Consider the following 14,344-nt stretch of genomic DNA (forward strand, 5'->3'; position numbering starts at 1 on the left):
CATCCACAACCTTTTGAGATATCGTGATACGCTACATGGCTAAAAGTATGCGGACACCCCTTCTAATGATTGGATTTGGCTATTTCAGCCACAACCATTGCTGACAGATGCATAAAATCAAGCACACAGCCATGCAATCTCCATAGACAAACATTGGCAGTAGAATGGGCCTTACTGAAGAGCTCAGTGAGTTTCAACGTGGCACCGTCATAGGATATCACCTTTCCAACAAGTCAGTTCATCAAATTTCTGCCCTGCTAGAGCTTCCCTGGTCAACTGTAAGTGCTGTTATTGTGAAGTGGAAACATCTAGGAGCAACAATAGCTCAGCCATGAAGTGCGAGGCCACACAAACTCACAGAACGGGACCCACGCCTCCACAAAAAATGTACGGGATTCGGACCAGGGGTGTGCTTGACAACCCTCCCCCCTTTCCCTCCAAATTAAGAGCAGGATTTAAATTTTATTTAATTCTCAGCACGGACCATGGCAGACCATGACGGACTGGTACAGGTGGGTTCTGAATTAATGTTAGAAGAATCCATGGCCCAGGACAACACTAGGCAGGAAGACCTTTCCCTGCGATCAGACCCACAGGTAGCATTGGGGGCAGCAATGGCGGTGCATGAGCTCCCCCTGCATCAAATTCCCCCCATGGAGGACCGAACGATCCCAGTCGGAGCCGCGCCCGATCGTGGTGGATCGGCTTCGCCAGGAGCCATTTGACGTGAGCCGGTTGATGGAAATGCTGCAAAACTTACAAAACCGCATGGACGGGAATACACAAAGAATGGATGGGATACGCAAGCAATAAGAGGTGAAATGCAAAACATGAAAAACGAAATGAATGGAAATATGCAAAGCATGGGAATAAACTGACAAACACAAATGAAAGCGGGTCAGGAGGAAATGATGGCGGAGCTGTAGCGTCGAATTTAAAGAAACGACCGAATCAAGGGGGAGTGTGGAGGTTGTTTGGACCACGATGACGACGGGCGAGGTCGAGGCGACGAGTGACGTCACGATAATTAAGGGAGAAACCGGTAAACTCGGACAGGGGATGACGGAAATAATAAAAGAAACGCAGGAATTAAAAGAGGTGACGGAGACGCAAAAATCAAAAGAGGGGGACGAATTGCACAAAACTAAAGAGGAGCACACACAAGTAGAACTGGTAGGGGACATTGAGGATGAGCGGGTGGAATGTTCTGAGACCCAATGGGAGGGTCAGATTAACCTCCCACAGGAACAAGGGGATACGGTATGCTCCCTCGTGGCAGGCCATGACGAGGTGAGTCCGGTAAGGCCGTACGAGGTCGAGCGGGTGCATGGTGCGAATGAGCGCATGCCGAGCTTTGGGGGGGGTAGAAACCCCAGGATATTTTGGGCTAACACAAGCCCCCGATGTGAATGTCCCAGAGTGTGTGTTAAAACGTATGAGTGGTGCAAATGACATGGCATGTGTGAGTGCATGTGAGGAGATGGGACACGGACTGACCCAGACGGGAAACGTGGGTCGTGTAACGGACGGAACTATTTTGGAACCCGCGCTGGCTCCGCGAGACGCTGTGTGCGAGGTCCCTTCCGTAGCTTGCAAACCCCCCAAGCGCGGACGATTACATTATGGGGAGCCGGCATTGGAACGTCCCATGATTGGTACGAAACCACCACGTGGACGGCTAAAATGGAAGCAAATTGAATTGTGTGAATTTGGAAAGCACGTGGCCCCATGTGAGCACGTGTCCGGGGGCCGACATGCTGCGTGCAGCGAGTGGAATTCACGGGACGCGCGGAGCGAGTCTCGTGGATGACACAGCCGGTTCCTTCTGCGTGGCAAGCTTTGCTGAGCGGTTCATGTGCGAGTGACGTCATCAGGGATCGCACGGCACGAAGGTCAGGTGAGTAGCGCACGCTGGCTCACATGATGGATGGCTCAAAAGCGAGCGCATGGTGCGATCGACAGGATGACGTTACGCTCATATGTATCGGCCAAACGAAGGGGATGAGCGAGCTGTAAACCACCGCCCTGGCGATGCAAGGCTCAGAGAGCCTTGCCCCGAGTAAACGATCCCCGGCTAGATGTAGCGAACATGCTCGGCATGGGCAAAGGAGCACTAGTTAGGGGAAGGGTTTAGCGTTAGATAGACCGGCCTCATGGGGGCATGAGCAGTCCTCCATGGGGCCTGGAAACACGAGTTAGGGGAATTTAGTTTAGAATTAGAAATGCAATGGAGATATGGACAGACATGGAACGTGTTGTGGGGACGTAGCTTAGCAATAGAATGAAATGAAATGAGGATTAGAGTAAGGGATGACAGGGAGCACAAATTAGTTCAGGGAACGTAGCTAGTGGAGCGTCAGTGGGAATTGAAAAAGAGAAAAATATACGGTAAGTGAATCTGGGTCAGCGGGCCCGAGTGTGAATGGAGTGAATGTGGAATGCATGGTGCGAACAAATGATTGGGGAGAGGAGTAAATCCCACCCAAGGGAACCCGGGGTTAGTGTAATGTTATTTAGCGGGTTAGCTAAATTAACCAAAACTGATGTCAGATTGTTGTTGGTGTCAAACGAAGGCACGAAACCTTTTGTAGGGTGCAGGAGTCTATTGACCGGCTGGGAGCGTGGCTGTGGAAATATGCGTACTGAGTAGAGGGCACCCTGGGCACCAAAGTAGTCAGCCAGAGTAGGCCATGGGTCCAAGGGACCGAGTTAGTTTAATGGGCATGGGCAGCCCACGGAAACAGGACCCGGAGCTCCAAAATGCCACGTGGGCATTGAAGGGGACATTGCTAGGGGCATTCTCCACATTCATATGGAGTAGGTAGGCTCAGAGACAGCCTCAGCGACCTGGGGGTGCCGAAGTTTGAGTTCGGCAGATGGGTATCCCTGCCAATGGAGCCACGCTGCCCAGCCACAAAATTGTGCAAGAGCACGAGTGGAAATTTGTGGGCCAGGCCTAAATTAATAACAAACACTAACACAGGCAACGGGAATCATGGTTTCTAGAAACGATAGTTTTAAAAGACAGGCGTGTTGAAAAGCCTCGGGGATAGATTAACGTTAAATAAATGCTAGGATAGATAGGAAACGTGTACCCCTTTGCACCATCCATCCCTTCGCTGTTCATAGGCTGCTGCACTCATCTTGGGAAATTGCTGAAATCTGAGGGAGTTATTCTGAGGCTGCATTGGGCCTTGAGACAGATTCACTAGTCTCTTCCTCAATCCCCTTAAAAAGGATCTTAGGGAATGGGGATAGACGGTCAGGACAGGTTAGCCGAACAAAGACGATAAATGAGGCTCGGGACACACGTAATTATAAAAAATAAAAAAAAAACAAATAAATAAATAAAAATAAAAATAGTCTAAATTTCGTTGTTGTTTTTTGTTGTTGTTGCAAGTTCACGAAAAAATTAAACCCCAAATTTTTCTGTTAATTTACCCCCTATTTTTGACAAAACTGCAAAAAAAATCAATTTTGGCACAAAAATCCTACGAAATTACATATCATAGTGCACTACTGAGTTCAGAGCATCGTGAGCCATCGGTTCAGATGAGAACATGAAACAGGCAAACCCAAATGATCGAGAACAGAGTCTGAGATGTCATGATCATTTGTTTAAAATGATCGCTATTTTTTATTTCATAGATATAAACCGATCAATCGGCAAAAGTGTTTGAAAGATGAATATGGAGTAATAGTGGGGCAACTTAGCATAACAATTGTGCATTTTATGAGGAAAGCACCAAATTTGGCACACTAGTAGCCTATCATATTCTGAACAGATTTGGATATTGAGCCATCTCAAAATTTTTGATGGCAGTGGAAAATGGCTGCCACAGCCATCGGCAGCTGAATTTGAGATGGTCCAATATCCAAATCTGTTCATAATATGATAGGCTACTAGTGTGCCAAATTTGGTGCTTTCCTCACAAAATGCACAATTGTTATGCTATATTTAGCTAAGTTGCCCCACTATAACAGAGCCATTATAAGTTGAAAGAGTCAATTTGGATCCACATTCTGCACCTCCACCCTGACCCTGCTCTCTCGGGCAATGATAGATTTGAGTTATCAATATCAGCAGTGGTGTTGTATTGCCAGGTGACAGCCATGCTAGTTGCGTTGTATTCCAGTTATATTACACAGAACACATATATGGTTCTTGCAAAAGGAAAAAACATGTCGAATTTCATTCTATAAATATCATATATGAAATGTAATACAAGAGATGAGGAGGCTTGCCAGTGGGTAAGAGGTTGTACACAAAGTACGTCACTCTTATTATATTTTTTTGACAACCTCCCTCCCCCTTCCTCCTCTCTCCCTGTAACTCCGGTGACGCTTCACATGACCTCTCCCCCACTAAAATATACGTGACTCCAACAAAATAGCTCCTGTATGACCCCTAAGTGAATGTGTGTAAAAAAGAGCCACTCGGATGTGAGACTCCCAAGCGGGTGATGAAGACACGATGTGAAGTTGAACAATGGTGTGTTTTGCACGGAGTATTGTGCGTGTGGGTGAGATGGTCAGGGCGTTCATTCTCACAACAAATCCCAATAAGGGGTGGAAAATTTTCAGTGGAAAACTGAGGGAATGGAAAGCATGGAAGGCAAATGTTTTCAACATACACCTGAAATACTGTCTTACCTGTGGTAGGGATGATGAATACAATAAAAGTTAAAGCACAAATAAGTCTGTTTTGAAAACATTTTTATTTATTTATGTTATAAAGATCATTGCACGGTTAAAAATAAAAAAAAACAAGGCACGACACAGCTTTGCCGAAGTAGCTCCAGTAGATTTGCCCACTACATTTTCAAAATCTTCAAAAATTAATGAATTGTTGAGAAAAATTAGTGAGTCACGACACGAGCTCCCCCCTTGATCGATGACCAAAGAGACACGATCGATAATGATGTTGACATAGACGTCAGCCTGAACTGAATACTTGCACAAATCTCTTCGGCCAATGGATATGTCTGCCAGGACGAGTTTTCCTCACGTCTGATGTAGTTGGCGGTGGCAAAGGGGCTCATGCAGATGTCAATGGGGCTGAACTCGGTACTTTTGTTTGTGGGTTTACAGGAACAGTGGGAGTCGATGTAGCTGGAGTTTGTTCTGCTGTAGCAGTAAGATCAGATGCCTCAGACTCTTTATCCATGTAGGCAGCCTTGAGTCTGTCTCAACTGACAGTTTCAGTTTTAATTCTGATTAAAATCAAGGATGAAGTACTTATCTTTCCTGGAAACGACTCAGAAGGGGCCCCGATAAGGAGGTTGCAGAGAAACTCCGACAGTGTCATCAGGTAAAAAAGACATGGGTACAAGACGAAAGATCTTTTGGCAGATGCGTGGAACTCTGTTGAGTTCTGGTGGGGATGTAATGCAACTCACTCATTGTTCTTTGCAGTCTGTCCATGTAAATGCTCGGGTCCAAATCAGCGTGAATGTTCGTCAGAGCAACAAATTGCCCAGGAAGGCGAAGTGTTGATCCAAAAACTAACTCGGCAGTGCTGCAACCCAGATCAGCTTTCACTGTGGCACGAATGCCCAAAAGCACTTGCGGTATGTTTTCCATCCAGCGATGTGGATCTGCTTGTGCTCTCAATGAGGACTTAAGCTGTCGATGGAACCCTCTGAACTCAACAGGAACATATGGATGAGAAGTGCCAGTGGATAAGTCACAAACAATAGTGCCTTCAGAGATAGGGAGAGGTACCTCACTGAACTTGAGCGATCAGGACCTTGCTCTGAGATGCTGAAGTTCCTCATCTCCCTGCTGTGCCTTGGGAAGCTTGTTGAAGTCGAAGGAGGTAGTTGTGTCGAGGGTATTGATATTAAGCCATGAGAGAGCATCAGCTACAGTATTGTCCTTACTGCTCACATGACGTATATCAATGGTGAATTGAGAAACATAGTCAAGGTGTCGGACCACTCTTGGTGAATAGCGATCAGGTTTTGCCTGGAAAGCGTGCATTAATGGCTTGTGGTCAGTGTAAACACAAAATTTCCGACCCTCAAGCGCATGACGAAAATCGCGGATTGAGAGGTAAACTACCAGCAACTCACGGCTAAAGGTGCTGTACCTTGTCTTTGCTGGCTGCAACCTTTTGGAAAATAAGGAAATGGGTTCCCACTTCCCTTTCACATACTGTTGGAATAATCCACCAAATGCCACATCCAACGCATCCACCATGGTACATAGTGGTGCGTCTGACTTCGGATGGGCAAGCATTGTGGCCTCTGCTAGTGAAGACTTCACTGTGGCAAAAGCAGCAGCACATTTGGCAGACCAAGCCAGAAATATTTTTGGCTCCTTCCCATGTCGTGTAAGGAGGTCAGTTTGTGGATTAGGGGTGTCTGCACAGTTTGGGATGGATCGCCTGTAAAATTCACCATGCCAAGAAATTCCCATAGCTTGCACACTGATTTCTACAAACAATCCTGGATCGCCTTGACTTTGTCAGACAGTGGATGAATCCCATGCTAGTCGATCAAGTGCCCCAAAAACTGTAATGAGGACACCCCAAACTGACAGTTGGCAGGATTAATGATGATGTCATACTGCGATAAGCGAGTGAATACGAGCTGCAAGTGCTGTTCATGCTCCTTGATCGTCTCGCTGGCTGTAAGCAGATCATCAATGTAGGCATAAATGAAAGGCAAACCCCGGATGACCCTCATCGATGAAGCGCTGAAAAGTTTGTGCTGCATTATGTAACACAAAGTGCATGCACACAAACTGGAAAAGGCCGAAAGGAGTGGAAATGGCTGTCTTGTGTACATCAGCCGGCTCCACTGGAATCTGATGATACTCTCTCACCAAGGCAAGCTTGGAGAAAACTTGCTTTCCCCAGAGTCGAGATGTAAAATCCTGCAGGTGTGGTGCAGGATAACAGTCTGGTACTGTGTTCCTGTTCAGTGCGCGGTAGTCACCACAGGGCCTCCAATCGCCAGACGTCTTATTTTGGACCATATGTAAAAGTGAGGACCAGTCTTTGCTTGAAGGTCGAATGATACCCAACTCAAGCATATGGTCAAACTCCGCGTTAGCAATTGCATAACGATCCGGAGCTTGTCGACGTGGTCGAGCTGCAACTGGAAGGCCACACGTGTAACAATGGTGATGTCTGTAATTAGGTTGCCAATGGCTGGGCTAACAAATCTTTGGCTTATGAAACTTGGGGCACTCCACATGGTTTAGTGATGAACTGCAGATGTTGTGAAGGTCAATGCTTCAATTCCTTTCCTGTGATGACTTTACTGACTGTCCTTTAAACTAAGGATAAATAAAAACAGACAGTAGTCCGTATTAAGCTCACTATTGAATGGGACAGACTGTTTGAGTACAGAAGTAAACTAAAGCATAATTTGGTGCCATTGCAAATACCTGTTGCAGCAAAACAAAGTGATCTGTTTTCAAGCGCTTGGTTTCTCATACCATAATTATTTCCATAAAGGACTATCTCCTAAATGGCATTGTTTTGCTTGGTCAATGGGAGTTTTGACTCATCTTTTCATGAACTGCTAAATAAGGGAAGATTACTTTTTTTTTTTGGATATTGCAGTATATATGCAACAAATGATTCAAAATAAAAAAAATTTAAAAAGGGGGGGGGGGAGGAGTTAATTGTGGTGTTTATTCCCTTTCAGTATGCTGGTTAAGATGTTGATGCTTAAACTAGAACAACAGAGATCTCACTCACATAAACAACGCAATGATGTGTTGTAGATGAAGTCCGGCTGATGATTACTCCTTCGGCGTCTCTCCAGCGGTTGGTAAAGAAGGAAAGATTTAATGGCGCTGAGCCGTTGCGGCTTCAGAATGGCGTCGAAAAATGGCAAGCAGAAGAGGAAAACTCGTTTGTTGCAGTCGTGGTTGTTTAATCAAATGAAATCCACTTCGCTCAATAGTCTTGATAAAGTCGAACCAAAAGTCACTATGAAAAATAATGACGTATTGAGCGACTCATGAATAGGGATGAGAAAGGATTATCCGTGAAGGTGTGCAAGCTTCCAACGTGTTGTCACAAAAAAACTCTCGTGAACCCGAGGCCTTTTTAACATCCCATGCGTTGATTAGCTCTCCAGAAAGATGCAACTGATTGGCTACCAGAGTTGACGTGTTTGCTTTATTTGTTAATGCGTTTGAAAAATTAATGAATTACTGAGAAAATTAGTGAGTCACTTCAGATGCATCATACGTCGGTTTAATCAGGCAGCTTAGGACCGGAATTGAGATGGATATGGACGTTCTGGACAAAAGTTCTGGACTGCACATTCATTTTATTCCCAGCCTACTTCTCACAGTGACAACTACAGAGTTCAGTGCACTTCCAACATGCTTTTACGCTTGCGCACCTCGTGCCACATCCACTTCGAATCTTGCAGCTACATTTGACGAGTTCACTGCAGGCCATGCAGGCCACAGGTAACATGTTCCACACAGGAACCCATGAATTGCTGTCCTCATCAAGAGTCCAGCCTCAACCTTCTGGAGTAGGTGTGTTGTTCAATCTGCTCACTGGTGCACCATATTCCTGCCTGATATGCAACTCCCTTTGTGTGCTTCAATAGTGCATCCTATGTTGGGGGAAGACTTTCCATTGTCTTCCCCTTCTGGCAAAACAGCTCCTTTCTCGCTTCATCCACATGTTGCAGGTCACTGGTCTTATCATACAGGATAACAGTGAAGCGTTCCAGCAGCTGGAAATGTTGAGCACCAACTTCTACTTCTGTATAAGGATGAAGTGCCATGCAGGTAAAGGCACATGTCACATCGTGATAGCAGTTCTAAGCCTTCCATGCTGATTTCTTGCCTCTCTAAAGAATGCAGATGTAGTATCGCATCCCATGAAACTGTGAAGGATAGGGAGGGCCAGGGATTTCTCCCTACCCAGGTCTTCATATATATCATTGATGTGATGATATGTAAAGTTCTTGCCCATACCAAAGGCAACCCAAATGCTCACTTCTTGGCACAGGGTGATCAGGTGATGGAACTTACCAATGAGAATCAACATTATATCCATGTCAACAGTGCGCACCAGACAGTTGGTACAGCCATTCTGAAGAGCATCCTGTAAGTGGATCAGCAGCTTGCTATGCGCTTCATGATCACATGGTGCCATAGATCGATCAGTTCCTCAAAGAATAGCTGTGACACCAGATGTGATGATGATTTCCTTTGCTTCGGGGAAATTCACAGTGGCAATGTTGTTGGAAAGGAATGCAAACACTTCCTGTTTGTTGGCTGGATCACGTAAGAAGTCGGCTCATTTTCCTGGGAGCTTGTTCTTGCCCGCAACCTTTCACCGAACACCCTTTCCTCGCTTTTCTCGAATGGATTCTTTGATGCTGCTGGGGATGTACGGGTTCCATACTATATCAACTCTTTTGGAGTTTTCTAGTTGTTTTATGATGTATGGAACAAAGACCTGATCAGCATACTCATCAAATGTTGTTTCAGAAAGTTGAAGAGAATGGTCTGAGAGACTGTGAGTTTATGGAATCTTGGTCTTTCAGGTCAGCACCATTCAACAGCACAGACACAAGGGTCTTGAGAGTAGATAGCACTGATCCTTGTTGCCAACTAAAAGAAAATTTGCTATCAAAGTGGAAACCTTTGTAGCTGACAATATCTTTGCACACTATCTTGGCAGCCTTAGCCAGCAGTAGTGCATCACCTTCATAATCGCATGCCATGGCTTGCTTCAGCATTTGCTGCATACCATGTTCAAATCCCAGAATCTTATTTTTGTCATCACTTTGCTCTTGTACTTGTGGGAAGTGTGTTAAAACTTTCTCCTTGAGTCGGGTTCTGTTAAGGCCCGGTCACACCTTGACGTTTTAGCCAGCGATGGCAACGTGTTAAAATGTATCTAAAACGCTGGCTTACGTTGAACTTTTGATGTTTTTTTTTAAAGATTCGGACGTATTCATAGCGACTTGGTCTTATGTATAACGCATTGGTAACTACACAGAACGTTTCGTTGTGTTATAGATAACTTATACCAACGAATGCTGAACCTGTTGTCGGCCTACACAACCGATGCCCAACGATAGTCTAACTCAGGCATAGCGCGTTGCACGCATCGCCGACGATGTCGTGACGTAGCCTATTAAAAGGCTGACGCAAAACGATTCGAATCATAACTGCCGTAGAAATGGAAGGGTCAAAATCGCGGTCACACCTTGGCGATCTTGCCAGCGTATGCCGACCTAAGAAAAATGTGTCTAAAACGTTGGGGCACGTCAAATACGGTATGAGTAAGATTGGTATACGTGAGTAGAACGCTAAAGTACGCTATCATAAGTCGTAGTAAGTAGAGTACGTCAAGAAATTTTGAACATGTTCAAAATTTTACGACGTACTCGGCGTATGACACACGTTCCGCATGCGATGAGGATAAGTTTTACACACGATATGTGGACGCTTACACACGTCCACAAAGGCTACTTATAAGCTACTCATAAATCGAAACACGTCGCGGTAATGTCTTTTTTTACGCGAAACTTATTTCTAACTTATGTTTGACGTGCTTTGAACCAATTCTTTACGTAGTCCCAACACACATCGACGTATGTAGACGTATTCCAATGACGTCTTCCGGTCGACAAAAAAAAAAAAAATTTACGTGTTTCTAGGTTACAACTGCCATATAAAGACGTGTTCCCAGCGGTTTTGGGAATTGGTATATAAAAATGCTGCTCATAAAAGGGAACCCAACAGTGTTTTCGAGTCCTTTTTGAGTCGATGTCCATGTCAGCAGTAACAGTATCAGTATCAGTATCAGTATTAGTATTAGTATTAGTAGTAGTTTGTTCATGTTGGCAGTAGTAGGTGGGTGTGAGGGGGAGGGTGTGGGTTATGATGGATCGTCCTTGCGTCCGCGTGTCCACGGGTAGGTTCATAAGCTGCCACTCAACGATTTAAATGGCTGCATCTCCATGATTGAAAGTAGACGCTTGCGCTCAACAATTGGATTTTTTTTACACTCAACGACTTTTAAACGGTACCACTCAGCTAGTTTCATTGTTTACAATGAACGATTTAAATTGCTGTCACTCGCCTTTGTTTTTTTTTTTTTTGTTTTTTTTGACGCTGGGGTTTGGAAATTTGAAACGTTTCTTCTGAACGTGTTAAAACGCTCAAACTCGACTATTTTAAATAGACGCTGCCGATGGACAATTGGAATCATAGCCAAGCTTGACATCGAAGTGTGATCATCCTCGTCATGCCAAAGAAAAGTTTGAAGAATGCTGCAAATAAGTGTCCTGGCCGTGGCCGTGGACGCTGACGCAAGGACGATCCATTATACCGACGTCTTTCAGCCTATGAGTAACTTAAAAGTAACGTCTGTCGACGTGTGGCAACGATCGCGTAACGTGCCAACAACACGTTAATCATAGGTAGGAAATAAGTTTCGGGTACTCTAAACACTACCTCGGCGTGTCTCAACTTATGATTAACTTACAAGTAGCATGTGTTGACGTCTGTCAACGATCGCAGACCGTGCCTACAACTTGTGGCCAGCGTAGCGGAACGTGTGAGTCATACGCCGGCATACGTCGTGAAATTTCAAGCATGAAAAAATTTGAGGACAACCGAAAAGTACAACGTTTAAAGCCAGCGTACAACGACGTATGGCAACGTACTACGACGTATGGCAACGTACTACGACATATGCCAGCGTGCTCTCAATGTTATCAAAACTTACCCATAACGTATTCAACGTGTGCCAGCGTTTTAGAAAAAAAATTCAAAAAATCGGCATACGTTGGCTAAAACGTCAAGGTGTGACCGGGCCTTTAGTCTCCTTATCAACACCAAGGTATCATACTCAGTTTTCATACAGCTGATGCAAGACCGAAAATTTGAAGTTGAAGGTCCCATCTTCCACAGAGTTCTCTACATGAGTAAAGAGCTCCACAAGTGCTTTTGCCTTTATCTTCTTTCCCTCAGAAGAGCCTCCCGATTACTGCTCATTTTGCCGCATCAGTGATCTGTAGCGATTCCGTAGTTATATTAAGCACTGCAGATGATATTCTTGCCTCGAGTGCAATGAGATCACCACCTTCGATTCTAGCCATTAATTCTCTGATTTCCATCAATTTTCTGTTTCTTGCAGCTCGGTAGCCATCTGTCTGATGGTCTCATCAGCTCCAAGTGTTCTAAATTTATGAAGGGGTCCATCCTCTTAATGAAAAAACAGACAAACCATTTTGTTAATCAACTGGTTTACCCCAGAAATCCTGCTGCCCAGGCCGTTTAACCCCAGAAGTGCTGCTCTCTGCAGCGTCATCCTTATCACGCTTTTTAGTAGCTCTCTCCAGCTTCTCTTTGCTGAACTTGACATCGCAAGATTTGTGCCATGCACCCTGGTTTTTAACCAGTTCACCTCCAGTCATGTCTTTTCCAAAGTTAAGCACCACTGGCAATGTGCCCAGGGCTCTGAAAGAATGAACATTATTCAGGAAGGAGCGGTATGGTTCTGACTGGTCCCTGCTTCTTTGTGCATTGAGTGGGCATTTCAGAAGCTCTGTAGTCTTTTCTTGACAGATCAAGCACATGTTCCAATCCATCATGCTCGTCAACCTGAAAATAAATGAAATTATTAATTTCTTATGAAATAATCATCCTATAAAACATGTCACTTAACTTCTCCATCTGTTTTACTTTTTTTTTTCTTTCCTCTATGTTGATGGAACTGTTCTGCCTGAAAAAAAAAACTGAAAATAACCAAGCTTTGTTTTATTTTTGACCAAATAACCAATCTGACATGATACTAAATGGCATACTTGAACACATTATGGCAGCCATTTTGAAAATCGGAATACATTATTGTGGCCGTCTTGAAAATCCAAGACGGCCACCATAATGTATTCAGAGGAAGTGGTTCCGACTAAAAATGGATAGCTAAAGCTATGGATAGCATGTGAGGAAAATTTAGTGCTTTTGTCCAGAACATCCACATCCATTTACTAAGCTGCCTGACTAGTTGTAATATTGCACGAAAGGTTCACCAATATGGGTCATGTGACTCCCCAATCTGGTCAGACAGCACCCCCTATACATGTTGGTATAAACTACTCAATACATCTCAATGGGGTTTCTAGCAGATTGCACGCCCTGCGTTCACACATCGTCAAAGCAGCTCAGAGCTCACAGCACACTTCATCTAACCCTGTTAGCTCCGCCTCTTCCTGGGAACGATTCGGCCAAATTGCACCAATCTGCGCCGAGCTTTCCATTCAGTAAAACTTTCCTCAACGAAAGACTGATTTCAGCAATCTATAATTCTTAAGCGACCAAAAGTATTGTTAGAATTCTCCATCAAACTTCCTCAATATATGTGTATATATATATATATATATGTGTATATATATATATATATATATATATATATATATATATATATATATATATATGTTGTTGTTCGTCTTTCGGCTGCTCCCGTTAGGGGTCGCCACAGCGGATCATCCGTTATGATCCGCATACTGATTTGGCACAGGTTTTACGCCGGATGCCCTTCCTGACGCAACCCTGGTCGCTTCGTACGGCACAGGGATAAGGATTGGGTTTCGCTATGATTCCGGGCTGCTCTACACCCTCTCATAGCATGGCCCAGTGCAGAGCTCCCGGCCTCAAGCGATCCTCCAACCCAAGCCTCCGAGTAGCCGGATTACAGGCGCACGCCACGACGCCCGGTCCATATATATATATATATATATATATATATATATATATATATATATATATATATATATATATATATATATATATATATATATATATATATATATATATGATTCGATAGCATGAACAGCGAGCTGAGCAGTGAACCAGCAGAATATACAGCACTGTATATGCTTTTAGCAGACTCATTGATGTAATGGTTAGAGCGTACGCACTGAGTCTGGAAGGTTGGCGGTTTGATCGTTGGCGGTTCGACTGTTGGCATTTCGATCCCTGGCTGACTCGTACCAAATACCTTAAAATGGTATGTACTGCTTCCTTGCTTGATGCTCAGCATTTAAAAGGATAGAGCATGGATTAACAACCATAGTGGGCAACCCTGTGCAGGTTTATGGGGCAATAGCTTCCTCCTGTGTTGAAGTTCCTTGAAAAGGAACTCTTCAAACATGACATGGTGAGATATGACAATCAATCAAAATGTTAATGTTTGCTTTACAAATCCATATCTTATTTTATTATTAAATGGTAAAATGACTTTGCATTTCAAATCCAAATTTTATATGATCATTTAATGGTAAAAATAAACTTTTAAGAAAGAAACTTTCCTGCGTCATTGCCATTTAGGCTGAATATATATTTT

General features: G+C 44.2%; 1 protein-coding gene and 1 pseudogene across 1 annotated transcript in view; both read right to left on the reverse strand.

The window, feature by feature from the left end:
* Window positions 1-8,123: 8,123 nt before the first annotated feature.
* The window catches only part of LOC147027746 (uncharacterized), a 29,188-nt gene continuing 22,967 nt past the window's right edge, over window positions 8,124-14,344 (reverse strand). Inside the window, exon 4 of the mRNA XM_085877310.1 lies at window positions 8,124-12,603. Within this exon, the coding sequence (XP_085733436.1) occupies window positions 12,234-12,603 (370 nt within the window). The 3' untranslated portion in view covers window positions 8,124-12,233. The remainder of the gene's footprint in view (window positions 12,604-14,344) is intronic.
* Window positions 13,577-13,717, reverse strand: LOC147027747 (signal recognition particle RNA; annotated as a pseudogene).

The sequence above is a fragment of the Eptatretus burgeri genome, chromosome 4 (genome assembly GCF_056783735.1).
Source record: "Eptatretus burgeri isolate ZD-2024b chromosome 4, Ebu_testis_v1, whole genome shotgun sequence".
NCBI lineage: Eukaryota > Metazoa > Chordata > Myxini > Myxiniformes > Myxinidae > Eptatretus > Eptatretus burgeri.